The sequence below is a fragment of the Phaseolus vulgaris genome, chromosome 2 (assembly GCF_000499845.2).
Source record: "Phaseolus vulgaris cultivar G19833 chromosome 2, P. vulgaris v2.0, whole genome shotgun sequence".
Taxonomy (NCBI): Eukaryota; Viridiplantae; Streptophyta; class Magnoliopsida; order Fabales; family Fabaceae; genus Phaseolus; species Phaseolus vulgaris.
In genome coordinates, this window is record NC_023758.2 from 47,799,383 (window position 1) to 47,815,323 (window position 15,941).

At 30.7% G+C, this 15,941-nt stretch overlaps 3 protein-coding genes across 6 annotated transcripts; 1 reads left to right on the top strand and 2 right to left on the bottom strand.

Moving 5' to 3' along the window:
- Positions 1-3,341: 3,341 nt before the first annotated feature.
- Positions 3,342-7,305, bottom strand: LOC137812854 (casein kinase 1-like protein 3). The gene is made up of 15 exons (XM_068615082.1): positions 7,037-7,305; positions 6,892-6,932; positions 6,571-6,640; positions 6,307-6,455; positions 5,971-6,066; positions 5,803-5,873; positions 5,494-5,555; positions 5,345-5,408; positions 5,147-5,231; positions 4,934-5,060; positions 4,561-4,643; positions 4,380-4,437; positions 4,133-4,245; positions 3,844-4,011; positions 3,342-3,758 (listed from the first exon to the last, which is right to left on the bottom strand). The coding sequence occupies exons 1-14, from the start codon at positions 7,110-7,112 to the stop codon at positions 3,856-3,858; spliced, it is 1,251 nt and encodes a 416-aa protein (XP_068471183.1). The 5' UTR covers positions 7,113-7,305; the 3' UTR covers positions 3,342-3,758; positions 3,844-3,855.
- A 4,710-nt stretch (positions 7,306-12,015) lies between these two features.
- On the top strand, positions 12,016-14,084 carry LOC137812857 (uncharacterized). Of its 4 annotated transcripts, none has more exons than XR_011081288.1 (2): positions 12,016-12,833; positions 12,955-14,084. XR_011081288.1 is itself a non-coding variant. In XM_068615086.1 (2 exons), the coding sequence occupies exon 1, from the start codon at positions 12,063-12,065 to the stop codon at positions 12,459-12,461; it is 399 nt and encodes a 132-aa protein (XP_068471187.1). In that variant the 5' UTR covers positions 12,016-12,062; the 3' UTR covers positions 12,462-12,483; positions 12,955-14,084. The 4 variants fall into 4 exon arrangements, 2 of the variants coding, with proteins under 2 accessions (XP_068471187.1, XP_068471188.1); XM_068615086.1 differs by having other exon boundaries at positions 12,016-12,483; XM_068615087.1 differs by having other exon boundaries at positions 12,016-12,483; positions 13,134-14,084.
- Positions 12,591-14,436, bottom strand: LOC137812856 (probable xyloglucan endotransglucosylase/hydrolase protein 26). The gene is made up of 4 exons (XM_068615085.1): positions 14,235-14,436; positions 13,790-13,890; positions 13,475-13,668; positions 12,591-13,381 (listed from the first exon to the last, which is right to left on the bottom strand). The coding sequence occupies exons 1-4, from the start codon at positions 14,398-14,400 to the stop codon at positions 12,973-12,975; spliced, it is 870 nt and encodes a 289-aa protein (XP_068471186.1). The 5' UTR covers positions 14,401-14,436; the 3' UTR covers positions 12,591-12,972.
- Positions 14,437-15,941: the final 1,505 nt, after the last annotated feature.

Consider the following 15,941-nt stretch of genomic DNA (forward strand, 5'->3'; position numbering starts at 1 on the left):
TAAGTATTATTATTATCGTAATTTTTGTCATAATTATATATTATTTTTATAATTTGTTTCGTTGCTACTGTCATGATTATTTGTAGAATGCGATCACCAACATCACTATTTTACAATCATGTTATTAATAATAATGATAGCAACATAGTTGTTCCAACGGGATCAATTGTTTCGAATTGTAAAACCAACATGTTAAAAGGTTGACCTGGTTGACTAGAGCACATATGTGTTTTGATTTAGTAGATTTTTTAAGAGACTTGTTATTGTTACGGATTTATTTGTTAATAGTAAACTTAAATATCATATCTTTTGTTTGTTTATATATATATATATATATATATATATATATATATATTACTTGAGTGAAATTTTAATTTTATAAATTTATGTCTATAATTTTGTTTTTCATTAACGTGACTCATACATTGTATTATTATATTAAAATTTTAAACAATAGTATATTTTTTTAAAATGGACCCAATCCAATTGAACTTTCAATTGGTGTAGTCACATGTTTAATTCTAATAACATTGATAATAACAATAATAAAAGTTATGATAGTGATAATAGTAATACTTACGATAATAATGATAATAATTATGGTAACTATAACGATAATTTAATTCAGTGGTTAATATTAGCGATTTATAAAATAAAATAAAAGAGAAAAAAAAAATTAAAAACATGATATGGACAGTTATAATAGTTACCTTTTCACCATAATTTTTTTATAATAGTTAATATATATATGTTTTAGTATATCATGAATCAAAGTTATCTTAGTTATATTTTGTGGTTATTTTGAAGATTAGAAATCATTTTGTACAACAGAGAAAACAACAAAAAAATAGCAAAAAGAGACAATGAAACTTAACTTAGAGTTTCATGCCAAGTTCATAAACTCCGTGTATGTAATTGGTGAATGGAGTCTAATTTTGTCAAAACAAAAAACTGTACCACATCTCAACTCCATAATATCGTGCTTTTAAAACACAGCAAAAATCTTTAGCCATAAATTACATTATAATCATTTGAATAACATTTACCTACAGTCCCATAAATAGGCAAAACCTTATTCAAAGGTAAATGCTACTGGTATTCTGATAGCATTATGCAATCAACTAATCAAATTCCAAGTGCACGTCACGGGTGCTGATTTCCTGTGTTTCAAGCACAATTTCCATTTACTCGCCTGGGAATTACTTGACACATCAGAATTTTACAAGAACAACTCAAACAGGATTAGTTTGGCAATATATGACTGAAACACCAGCCTCATGGAAATGCCTGCTATATTACTTTATATTTCAACATAATTTTGTTCGTTGCTTGTACCAAAACATTGAGATCTTGAATTAAGAAGATTTAGTATACAGAATAAGCTTGCATATGAAATCTGCGAGTTCATAGTTTCCATTCAAGATCTCCATGTTTTGGTACAGTTGGTCTGTGGCTCGAAAATAGTTGGAAACATGAAACAAATTATTCAGTAACAAAATAAGCATTTACACTGAACTAGAACAAATGGGGAGAGGGGTCATAGAAGTTAAAGGTAGTCTTACTTGTCCATGGAAACCCCAATTAAGAATGAGATTCAGTTCAATTGAAACCAAATCTTGTTCAGGCTATGAAAATTATCTGTTCCTTCAGATGCATGGCCCCTTTGTAGAGATTTTTTTTGGGACACTCGTACACACAAGTACCAAAAATAATGATAATAGGTCATGTCCATTGATTAAAAAATTAATTTGGAACCTTGCAGAAATGATGGATTGAATAAAAGAAAACGGATATATATATGTTCCTCAATAGAGCTTTACCAACTAACATTCAAATTACGAGCAACTCTAGTTTCAAAAATTACGAAGCTTTCGTTGTCCTAAAGCAATGGAAATTCAAAGTGTAAATCTTCCTTCTTTTCACAAAACTGATCACAATCAAGGCTCACATCAAACATACAAGTTTCAGAACACTAGAGAATCATATAATAATTTGTATCATATATATACGGATAAAAAACCATATCAGCACCAAAAGCTTTGCAAACTTCACTGGTAGATGACATTTTGCATGGGCTCACCACTAAATAGAAACAAATAAATCTATCTTTCATCTTGTCAGCTTTAGCTGTAATTCAAAATTTAATTATTACTATTTGGGCCAGCAAAACGATTCAAGATTCTTAAATTGAAGCACCATTACTAGGTAGTCATGTCTCCTGTTGAAGTCAATAACTACCTACTTCCATTAACATATGATGAACCACATTGACACATCATGCTCAGTGATACTGGTATGTAAGGCATTGACAATATTTACATGATGCATTCTCTCACCTAGTCTCTGCGAGTGGTTATGCTGAATTATTTATCAGAAGTAGCAGCATCATTGAGTCTGTCAAATTTCATCCTTCAGACAATATTGATTGGAAAAAGAAGTCCTGCAAAAGTAAAAATCATGAACTTCTATAATTGAGCAATCCAATTGCACAGTAAAATTTACCAGCTACCACAGGAACATGAAATATACATCAGTTTAAAAAGACCATATTGTTCACTTCATCCCAGGAATTCCAGTATAAATTAACCTAGAAAAATGACAAATCTGTGATACCTACAAGCATACAGTGTTTCTTGAGCATCAGAGATGTATTAAAAAAATGAAAATGAAGCCATATAATTTATAAATGTCAACAAAAATCAAAGATAATCTGAAGCATGAAATATCTTTATTCCAACTACTGGTAACTATGTCCAATTATTCCAACAATGCCATTCTAGTATTTCAACTACTGTCAATTGTATGAAACTACAATTTTTTACGGTGCCAGGGTATTGTAGTGTTTCTCCTTTGTTTTTTCAACAACTTTGAGTTCAAAAGTAAATGAGAAAGTTTCAAATGATGATGGGGCACAAATCTTGATTGATTTTTGGGTACGACATCTTATTCATTTAAGTTAAAAATAGATGCCAAGGCACCAATAACTACCTTTGATAACCAAAAGGGATCATTATTTCAGTGATCTTTCAGCCATAATGTTTGCTTCAGTATCAGAATAACTTACACTTTCGATAACCTGGTGAATAACAAGAGAGTGCAACTAACCATCATGAAAGGTAAATCATGTCACGAGGAAGTTGAAATACTTGACATGAAAACGATTGATAAATATGAAACTCTTTCAGATTACATAACTGTCTCATTCTAAGAAATTTTACCTACGGATGCTTCCTAACATTATGTGTGGGTGCAAAGTACCATTTCGATTATATACACCAAATACAACCAGGAAAAAAAATTGAGAAGCAAATACTAAAATACTGTTCTCAAAGATATCCAAATAAAAGAAACAGAAAATACATTTGCAATTTATAATATTGACAAACAATTTTCAAGTTTTAAAACAAACTCTGTTGCCACTTATTATATGGCGCAAGGATCATTATCATCAAGTAACATATTGGAGAAACTCAATTACTTCACAAATTAATGTTACATGAAAACATTAATACACAATATTGCTGTGTGCCAAATTTGACATCTATGTACAGCACAGGGGCCAAGCCTGGGAAGTCTGTTTAATACCGCACAATCATTTGTAGTCACCTCAGGAAAGAAGCAATACTAAATGGCCTCAAAATAGGAGCTACGCAATCTGTCGATTGTATAGCACATCTGCAGTCTCCAAGAATGCACTTCAATATTGTTGACCAAACACTTGAGAAAAGATGCATAGAATCTTCTTTAAAGCTTCATATCTGGAAATACAACAAAGTACAAATGGCCAAGGATAAGTATTACACAAAAAATCTCAGTATGGAAAGAAAAAAGATAGAAAATTACCATATTTGACATTCATTTAGCAGAAGATATGTGCTGCAGAGATGACATCCAGTTACTTGATGGTCCATGGTTGGAAGCTTCAGCAGACAAAGATTGCTTCAAGGAGTTTCTTTTCGAAGTACTAGCAGGAGAGTATGAAGCAGACGGTATATTTGCTTCTCCATAAATCTACAAAAAATAATAGAATAATAATTGGTACACGCTGATTGGTTCAATTTTAGACATAAGAGTGTGCAATCACAGAATTGTCACCACAGCCAAAAAAGTTTAAATTTATAAGATGGCTTACATTTTTGTCAAGTGGATTCTCATTACTCAAATTTTTACCCCCTGATGATTTAAGCTGATTTTTAACACCAGAACCAGTCGCATCGCCTGCTCTAATACGCTCCTTAACATGCCCTGAATATATATTAAAACATACCAATCAGATAATAAAAAAAAAACATTTATTAAAGTAGAAATCTAATTTGTCCATAATCCTATCCTTAATAAATTAAAGATAACATTGACATGCATAAAAGGATTCAACCAACCTTGATGGCTGTCAATATCCATTGGGATTGCTCGACTGCTACTTGCTCCTGGAACCGGCTGTGATATGGCATAATTTAAATTAGTTAGGTGCACAGGAAGATTCTATGTGCAAAACAATCAGTGACCCTATTCCTCTGCCTCAAATACAGGAAGAACATGGCCCAAAAATCAAATGCTTACAGATAGTGGAGGTAGCACGGCATTTTTTTGTGATTGCTGGTACTTCAAAATGGTCCAATCAAAAACGTAATCAAAATCATAACCTGAAAAACAAAGAAAAGTAAAATCATAATATTTAGTTAGTATTATGACGGAGTGTTATTATAAATAAGAATTAGTGCTTTACGTTTTGTATCACAAAGTAAGAGATAAAATCAATATCAATCTCAGCATATTTTTAGTTTTTTTATCTATTTCCTTTCCTTTTCTCTACATCTAAAACCCCATAATTTCAACAGTTTCCTTGTATTTTTATTTAGAGAAAACAATTATAAAGCATATCAACGAAATCTTAGATTCTTCACGGTATCAAAATAGGCACTTTAATACTCACCATCTCGAGCAAATAGGTCCCGAAATAGGCGCTTTAAGAATCCATAATCAGGTCGCTGATCAAATGTCAAAGAGTGGCAGTAATGGAAGTACGAAGCAAACTCTACGGGATGAGTTTTGCAAAGTACCTTAGGAAAATAGCAAACAGATAAGCATACCATTATATTTGGGGAGGGGGGAGGTGTTCTTCACAAGACAGATAGTCCAAACTTACCTCAATAGGAGTTGAAACTTTCTTCTGACATATTTTATCATACTTTTGTTTCTTCGTAGCAGCCTTTAGACCTTGCCAAGGAAGGCTAGACAGAAATATAGCCATTAAATGGTGAGGATTTTCATTATATCATCCCAATTATTAAAGATTATAGAAAAAAAAATACTTATAGAAGAAAATGAGAGCAGAATACTGTACCTTCCTCTGAGGAAATACAAAAGTACATATCCTAGAGATTCCAAATCATCCCGCCGACTTTGCTCTGCAAAATAAAAAATATAGCAAATGAAAAACAAAAGAAATCTATTTAGGCAGAAAGGTCTAACTTTTTCTAACTTCAAACTTACCAATTCCAAGGTGAGTATTGCAACTTGCATATCGGGCTGTACCTGTTAGGTTTTTGTTCTCCCTGCGTGTTTGTATTGTTAGTGTTATTCCAGAGTATTCCCGTGGATCAGAAGAAATAAGATACAGAGAAAAATAACAAAATTTCCAAATAAAAATATAAAAATATATCAATGTAAACCTACTAATAGATTGGTAGGAATATCAAAATAATTCAAAACCAGACAAGAGAAAATTACATGATATAAATGTTGAATCAAAATAAAAATAAAAAACGAATGAGCAAGTAACAGGGAATCCTATAGAAGCACCTATAAGGGATGTGGCGATTGGTAGTCGAATCCCGGTATCGTTTTGCAAGCCCAAAATCAATTATGTAAACCTGAAAAAGACAGTACAATTACATACATATGTGGAACCTAAATAAACACCAATAACAAATAATTTAAGGGCAAGTTCGACGTGCTATGAATAGTTACCTGGTTGGCCTTCCGACCAAGTCCCATGAGAAAGTTATCGGGTTTAATATCCCTATGCAAAAATCCTTTAGAATGCACATATTCTATCCTAGTGATCTGTCCAGAAGAAGAAGAAGAAAAAGTAGTTAGAGTCAAATATATAAGAAGATGCAACTGCAAGACTAACAAGAAAATGAATGAAGTTTGACAGGAAGGGTGAGGGAGGGAGGAAGGGAGTTCAGTTCAGCTCAACAGAAAATTCATCAAGTCCATTTGAGGCAACATAATGTTTAGATACCTCTGATTTAAATATCCACTTTGGTGATTATACCGCCAAAAGATTCCAGACTAACTTACCATTTGATCAGCCAACATTAACACTGTCTTCAACGAAAACTTCCTTCCACTATACACAAAAAGATCTTCAAGACTCGGCCCAAGCAAGTCAAGAACAAGCACATTATCCTCCCCGTCAATGCCAGACCATTTTCTGTTAGGAATTCCACCTGCATGCAAAAGCGTGACAACATCCAAAATCTTAATCAAAATTCACCAACCTCCTGATACGCTCCAACTCCAAACAACACCGGTAAAAAAAAGTTCAAATGGCAAAATGCATACTTCCTCCTTGAAGAATACTGTAGAGCTTTGCCTCGTAGAGAAGTTGCGGATGCTTCGTTTTACTATTCTCCTGAAACACGCGAGAGAGCAACTAAGTATCGAAACACAAGGTAAAGTTAAATTTCAGCGGATTAAAAACCTAACTGGTAGCAGCCGTCAGTCAAAACAGCTCGTGCCAATTCATGCACGGTAATCAGACACAAAAATTCGCACATGCAACTTCAATCAGACAATAGCGCTTGCGAAATAACAAAGAAACAGGAAAGAACCAGAAACACAAACAGAGAAGGCCCAAACAAATAGCAATCTGCAGAATCTTACGATCTTGACGGCGACGATCTCGAAGGTGTCAATATGCGTCGCTGCAGCAAAAAGCGAAATCGAAACGAGCGATGAGAACAAAGAAAGTTAAAGTGAACGGTAATTGTGAAATGAATAGCAGAAGAGAGAAAGAGAGAGGACTGACCGAGGTAGATTTCACCAAAGGAACCACTTCCGATCTTGCGGCCGAGCTTGTACTTGAGGCCAACGATGCGTTCCATGTTGGGAAGGTTCAAGAAGCAAAACAGAGTATGATTTGGGAATCGGAGTGGTTGCTGATTGTCCCTTCGGAATAGAGAAAACGAAGCCACACAGCAGATAGAAAGAAAGAGGGAAGGGTATTGTAGACAAAATAAATAAGAGAGGAGGCGAGGGTATTTATGTCTTTTCAGTGATCTATTAGCATGTTCACGAGGATTGCCTATGTGTTGTTGTGCCTTTCTTTTATCTCCTGTTCACTACTCAGTGTTCTGTCATACGTGGACAATACTATCATTCCCTGGGCTAACTTCTACATTACCCCTTCAATTTGTTTTTTTATTATTATAATTATTTGGATAATCTATACTCGGATAATATATATAACTTTTTTTTACTGTTTGTGTAATTTGTAAATTTTTTACTTAAATTATTTTAGTTTGGTGTAATTTATATGCAGATTTTATTATAAGACTGAATTAATAAAATAAAACTCACAATTTTTTATTCAATGCTAGATTATCTAAAATGACTTTATATTTGTATATTATAATTTTTAAGTGTGAGAATCAACTACAGATTTAAGACCGTCGTAACAAGATCTAAGTATAAGTACGGTCATTCATTATAGTAATAGTCTGACTTAATAACGTGTCGAATTTTTATATATAATACAATTTTAAATGATATAAAGCGAGTCTATTTTTTTATATATAATATGTTTGAAAAAATGGTAAAAAATGGAATGAAAGTTTTTGTGGAAAATCCCGCTAACATTTTATCTAAAAACTAAAGACTTTAATTATAAAACATAATTTATATATATAATAAAAATACTTAAACAACTGACTTTACAAATAATAAATATGTAATATTATTCTTAAAAATAATTGTCTAATATCCAAAATTTGTAAGAAAAACCTTTGAACCTAATAATTATAATGAAGTAACTAGATAAATAAGAGCAACAAATTCAAATATATATGTTATAAAATAACAGACTAAATTTCAATCAAATTCAAATCTTAGATAAAAAAAAAATCAATCTCCAATTTATCAATGTGTTTATTATTATAAAATATTATAAATAAATATTCAAATAAATTATTAAAAGTCAACCAATTATAATAAGAAAGTATTTAGTAAACATACTTGAAAATAACACTTAATTTATTATTAAAATCTTATAGATAAACATAATTACTCACATTTAATGAGTTTTTTTTTACTTATTTAACATATTAATGTAGATAAATCTTTATTAGTTTCTTATCATCGCTTCACTCCTTAATATATGTAATTTAAGTCTATTCATTTTGAATGACTCATACCCATAATGATTTAAATCCTCAATACTAACATTACTGATTTAATGATTACTAGAAAACTTAAGTAAGTTCACTTAAGATCAATACCTAATTCATGATCAAAAGTATTTTTGAATAAACATTATTATTTACATACAATCAAGATAATTCCTTACACATATTTAATATATTTTTATACTCTATACTTAATTTACATAATTTAGATTAGTAGTAAAACATGAATATTCCATACTCATAATGATTTCAATACTTAATATTAGTATTTTAGATTTGTTAGTGCATAGATAATTAAGACATCATGCATACCTTTCATATTTAAATTTAAAATCACAAATACGTATAATATATTTTAAACTTGTAAACAACAACACCAAAATATTTTATAAAAGTTATATTATACGTAACTAATACAAATTAAAAACACTTGAAATCATTACACATAGCGTATGCATATGAGAATATCGTTTAAGTAAAACATTATCTCCTAAGCAATATTAATTTGTGGAAAATAAATTTGACATTTCTTTATAATTGTTTAAGTCAACAAGTTATATTCGTGATACTTGTGATTTGAGCAAAAAGATTCAAAATTGATAGACTTGCACTCTATCTTTATCTCATTTGAGCAAATGGATACTTGAAATATATACGAACAATAATCATAAAAATTTAAAAAAACAACAATCCAAATGATTTTACACTAATAAAATGGTTATAAATGTAAATATGTCATAATTTTAAAATATAAACACAATATTCAATACAAGTTTATATTTATCATTTATATAAATCAATGAAATGAGTAATCAATTACTATATATTGATCTAAATTCAATCTATGTGCATTATTTAATTTACATATTTAAAATTATCATTGATATCATGATCAATTCACGTGTATAAATTTCAAAACTCAACACATTATTCTAATTCTCAAAACTTAGTAAAGAACCAAAGTTTATAGTTAAAAAACAAATTCAATCTCACACCATACAAAAATCCAGGTAATATCACAACTACAACTTTATACAATATAAAAGTTGTAATATAATTTACAGTCATCACATACAACCTAAATTAAAGTTAAAAAAAAATAGTTTTCTTTACCTTAAAGTTGCTTCTATCATAATATAATTAAGTTTTAAAAAGGATAAAGAGTAAAAAAATTTGATGGTTCTTCTAAATTAGAAGTTAAATATAATAAACAATTCAAATTATCCATATTCTCTTTCACTCGTTTTATCACATTTTTTTATATAAACTTTCATCTTACGCATTTATTAAAATAACTGTTTATTTGTATTGATACGAAAAAAAAATATGTAGAATATCTAAAATTAGGACTCAAAATACGGATATATATTATATAAAAAATTGAAACATACTTATAAATATAAATTTTCATTATTAATTTATATAATATATATTTTTTAGTATTATACATTTCAAAAATTAGATATATCTCTTGTCTATAAGAAAGATTTTTGAAGTTTCGAATTTAATATCTTAAGAAAACATTATTTAATTAATAGAATTTCTTTATTTCCGGGTATAAAAAATGATTGTTATGATCCAGTTGAATGTACTATTTTATTTATTTTCAAAAGTGAGTCATGATTGCCTATTGGTGATAATACAGGTCAGAAAGGCTAACACATGTCATTTCAGTATCATATGCAACGTATATAGTGATTGTACTTGTAGTTCGTTTCCACTAAATAATAAACTAATATTTTAATTTTATAATATTGATATTCATTTTATATAATTAAAAAATAACTTATTAATAATAGTATTTTAAACTTTAAATATATCAGTTATCATAATTTTTTATTAAATATTTTTAAATGTATTTTCTTTATAACATTTACAATAAAAGATAAACGTATTAAATTAACATTAAAGGATTTAATATATGTAAAAACTTATATAAATTTTTTTATAAATGCTCTCATTAAAAAAATTATTATAATTTATTGAAAAAAAAATATCTAATATTGTATTTAAGGTTGTTATATATAATTACTTTTATTTTTGTTTGCTTTGTTTTTTATATTTACGTATTTTAGTTTTAAGAAGTTGAAAACAATACAAATTGTCAAACTTTATTTACGTAAAATGCTTTTACATTTTTTAGAAGTGTGTTTTTGTTTCTATGAAGAAAATTAAGACAAAATACTAGTGAAGTTGTGATTTAACTTACATTAAGTTCAAGACAAGTTATGTTTAATTATTAAATATGATATTTAATATTCAAAAGAAAATATCAATCTTTAATATTTTAAAAATAGGCTTAATAAACAAAAATACTGAAATAATTACAAGTTCTATAATACTTTTATATTACCCAGTGATAACAACATTTTTTATTATAACATTTAAAAAAGGATTTTGATTTTGATTTATAATATAATTTACATATTTAAAAATCTTTATTTATTATAATTTTAATTCCGTAAATAAACATTTATTATATATTATAGACAAGCTAAAATAATAAAAAAAATCACAAATCACAAATTAAAAATTAAAAATTGAAAATTTTATATTATAAGTAACATCCATGGGGACCATAATATATTTATTGTTTAACTAACTAATTGTTTAATTAATATAAGATTTGATTAGGCCTATCTATCAATTTCAAAGGAATTGCTTTTTGATACAGACGCAAGCGTTATATTTACCTTTTTAAAGTTAATAATCTTTATATATATATATTACAATTTCACGTGATTACAAATGATTATATAGGATACTTTTATTTATTTTTATTATAATTATCTTAAAATTATACTTGCTGTAGCTATTATTTAAATAAAGAAATAATGTTTTCATAAAACTTAAACTACTTTTTATAAGAAAGAAATTGTTTCAGACAATATTTTAAAGAATGTACGTATGCGCTTCCAAAAGACAAAATCTTCAAAGCACAGGATTTGATTTTTAATGAGACAAAACATATGACATGCAGTAAGCACGCGACTTGACAGCAACCTGTTTCAAATATTTTTAATAATTCTTTTTTTCGAGTTATAGTTGGGAAAATAAAATTGACATTTTTTTTACAGGAAAAATAACTTGACTTAGTAATGATTTTATTTAACATTTTACATATTAATTAACCTTCTAAATATTAATCCCCATATAAATTAAAAGTTAAAACACACAAAAAATTGAAATTTCAAAACGAGGATGTTGTTTAATTTTTATTGAAAGAATTAAGTTACTTAGGTTGAAATTTTTAATAGGACCATATAGTTCTGTTATTATCCATTCACTAACATACACTATTTTTTTATATTTTAAATATACAATAATTAAGGGTTGGTGAAGGAAGAAGAAAATAAAATATTTTCATTTAATTATTTGCCAAGAGTTTTAAATTTTAAAAGTGTTGTATCTTATTTAGACAATTTCTGATCAATATATTTTGTTCGTTCTTTCAGATTTAAAATAATGTTTATTTTCCCATAAGGTTTAATTTATAATGCCTTAATTTAGAAGTTATTGAAATAAAGAAAATGTTTTGCAAAAAAATATTTTGGGTTAAAGGGCCCAGCGTAATTTGGGCCAGCCTAGCCCATGAGGAACGCGTGTAAAAAACTTAGAGCCGTGAGAGAGAGAGAGAGTGAGGGAGCGGAGATGGAGAAGATGATCGCAGTGGGTATGGTATGGGGCGCCACCAACGCTATCATGCGCCGGGGTGCGCTTCTCTGGGACGAGGCTCTGAAATCCTCCGCAAAGCCACATCCCCACTCACCTATGAGCCAGAAAGTGCGCATCTCCCTCGGGAACTGGTTCAAGCTTCTCTCCATCTGGCAATATTCCATTCCCTTCCTCATCAACCTCTCCGCCTCCGCCACTTTCTTCGCCATCCTCTCCGACGCCCCGCTCTCCCTCGCTGTCCCTGTCACCAATGCCACCACCTTCGCCGCCACCGCCATCTTCGGCATCCTTCTCGGCGAACGCACACACCTCCTCCGCGCCTTCTTTGGTACCGCTCTCATCGTCCTCGGTCTCTGCTTCTGCATCAACTCCTAGTCCGAGCTCTTCCGCAATCTTTGTAAAATCATTTTTCAAACTTTTTAATCTTTGTTACTCCGTTCTTTTGTTACGGCTTACGCGCCTCCAATCGCACTACACGCTTAGGGTTTACTTTGCAAATTCCTGTGTCGCATAATTTATAATTTATTTCTCCATGGATAAAAGCTTATTCAGTACATGGTGAACAAGAATGGAATCACCGAACCGTGACAAATAACAAACAAATATGAGATGAAAGAAAAAAGGAGATGAAAGCACTTCAGCTGCCGTGTGCGTTGCCTTGAAACCGCGACGTTTAGTTGCAGTGGCATTTCCACACCTTAACACAGTCAATGGAATTTTTTGTGACTGTTAGATGAAGATAGGACGGTCAGATTTCAAGTACATGTTTTAAGTTTGATTTTCAAAGGAAAAAAAATGATTGTCCGATCTTTGTGTAACAGTTTTGAATCGCCGACTGACTGTGTGAATGGTGGAAAATTGGCTGCAGGGAATACGAATCAGATGTTTAGAATTGTGGTTTAAAGCATTCTGGAGGCATTTGTCCGTTGAATCTTTTGGTATCTGTGCAGTAGTCATAGATCATGTAATTGTTTCTGATCCAATTCAGCTGCCCCAACTGAGTTTGTGTCAGCTTCTTGTATCTAGCTGAAGTCCACCAATTTGCAGGGGCATTAGAGGCACATTGATAGATGCTCTTTGCTCCAGCCCACTTGCAAGCCCTTGCTCTGAAATGGTGGAATCTGACTGTGAATGGTGCGTGATTCCAGTCCGTCTTTACTAGGCCGCCTCTGGTTGCCCAGTTGTCTGCATTCCATAGGCTGGTGTAAACCCTCATTCCTTGTTTGTTTGGGTAAGTGATGCCCTCTTTTTCATGGTTTCGGAAGACACGAATTGGCACATCATCAACATACCACCTGAGGTACCGGTCACAGAATTCTAGTTAATGGATCATGAGCAATTTTAGAAAAATGAATAACTTCGTGCTTTGGTAAAATTGATCAACTTACACAATTTCTGTGGGATTCCAGTGAATGGTGTAATTGTGAAAATCAGCTGTTGGGTCGAACCAGAGGTAAAATTGTTGCTCTCTGCTTCCTTTTCCTTGTGTGTACAAGTTAGTATGGACAGTGTATGGTTGTCCTGTACTGTTGCCCAAGAACTCAAAGTCTATCTCATCATGCTCGCTCCCTGCAGAGGATAGCTGTGGATTTGAGCAAGAGACATTAATTAGCATTTCTTATAGTAATGGAAGCTTTTTGATTTGGTTGTTTAAAAGTAGATATTTTGGTGTTATTGAGATGTCTTGGATCCATTGAACTTACATAGTATGCTGTAACTGTTCCGGCAGAATTACCATGTACCAGCTTGATTTGCATTTCAATGCTTCCAAATAAGAATGATCTCTTCGATCGAGCAGCTGACCCTGAAATCCGAAGGCAACAACAACACCACATTGTTCCACTTAGCTAGTCGTATAAATGCATTTTTATTATTTATTTTACTTTAGTTTGCACAATATTCGGCATTGTTTTGTTTGATCAGAAGTAAAATTCTCTATGAACATATTATTGTTATGCTCGTATATTTAGACTTAAATGTTATTGTATTAAACCATCTTATCATTCTTTTCCACCACTATTCAATTGCAATGCCATCAGCCTTGTAATATTTCTAATTGTTCCTATCTTATGGATGCAAAAAATTTCTCACCATATGATCCGATTCAATTCAAATCTAATTGATGCATGTTAATCATAAATGTTTCACCTGAGGTTTTATCCAACACAAGATGAAGGTCTTCACCCAGAATTGATGCATGCTGGACTCCCCAAGTGAGGTGCATGCTCTTGGAAAAGTTGGCATCCACTTGGATAATGCTGGGAAGGAATGCAAAGAATAACAAAGCTATCAACATTTTTTCAAATTTGGACATACTAACTCCGGCGAACAACCTCTGTGTCTATGAAATAACGATTGCTCGGTGCGGTCATTATATAAGTTTCAAATCTAAAGACGAACTCTGTTCATTTAATTGCTATTAACATATATGGACCTCTTCATAGGATTTGTCATTTTGATATTATTACTTTTAGAACTGGGAGCCTGCTGAATTTATGTCAGGATTCATAAATAAGTTGGCTCCCAATGGCGTACAAGTGTTTGAACTTTAAAGTCTGCTGCAATCTTTCTTTTATATTTTAAATATTTCCCAGCTATTACAGGCTTGTTATTTTGAGGTTCACAAGGCAGGATTCATGGGAAGTTGGCGAGGTTCTGCTGCCAACTAAGACTGTGTATGCCTGAGCAAGCTGGAACTTGGGAGAATGGAATGTAAATTATCATGTAGAAATGTAGAATGTGAGTAGCAGAATTGGACCATGCAGCAGAATATTAGAATTGTGGTTTCAGTGTTATAAACAGATCATGAAGATCTCAACGCACTTGTCCATACCTGGTCATATCTCCACAAATTGATCAGAAACAGTTATTTATGGAGAACGATATCTTAACAACTCAGTAAATTTATATATTCATTTGACATCAACTTTTTTACCTTCTTTTCTTCATAATTATAAAAGCTTATTGTTTAATAACTGCATTACTTTGAAAATATAGTGTTTGGATTTTTTTCACATGATCTGTCCTACTCTTCAGCGTGTGCCTGTTCTATTTTTTTCACATGATCTGTTCACTCTTCAACTTTTTTTCACAAGTATTTATAAGTTACATCAATATACATGTATATATATATAAAATCCGTCTTGTGTGAGATTTTTTTAAATTGAATCGAAAAACTGAGAGAATTTTAATAAATCTTTTATCCTTTTTCATAATTTTTAACTATTAGTCTTACATGTAAGACAATTTACATATAATATTGAGAGAATTAATTTTATTTTGCAGGGTTCATGACCCCTGTGGAGAAATGTAGTTAACAAAGAGGTTTTCCTATCAAAGTTGATTCAGGTTGGATTGGTTGTCATATGACTAGTTAGGGCATCACCTATACAAAGCCGTCATAGTTCTTATTAGAATTAGACATAATTAGGTATTACAAATATTATATAATTAGTTTTTTTTAATTTAATAGTATATTTGTAGTTTTTTTATGTAAATTTACAGATATTGATTTAATGAATTATTTTTTAATTTGTATTATTCGTTTCATTTGTTGTCGACTCCTTTTGATTTTAACCTTTCGATGAGAACACACAATGTTCTTAATATAAACAATGTTCTTAATATAAGAAAGTGTATTAGAAATTTCACATTAATTAAAGTTGTTATTATCAAGGATAGATGGAGACAAGAACCTGATGATATCGTATCATAAGTGGTTTTTCCACATTCATTAATTTACTTTCAACATTTGAAATAGAGAAAAATATATGCATGTTGGAAATTGACACTGCGAGAGATGTACTCACGTATACTTGAAAATTTGTTGCTGTGTGAAAATAAAAATTATTGCAT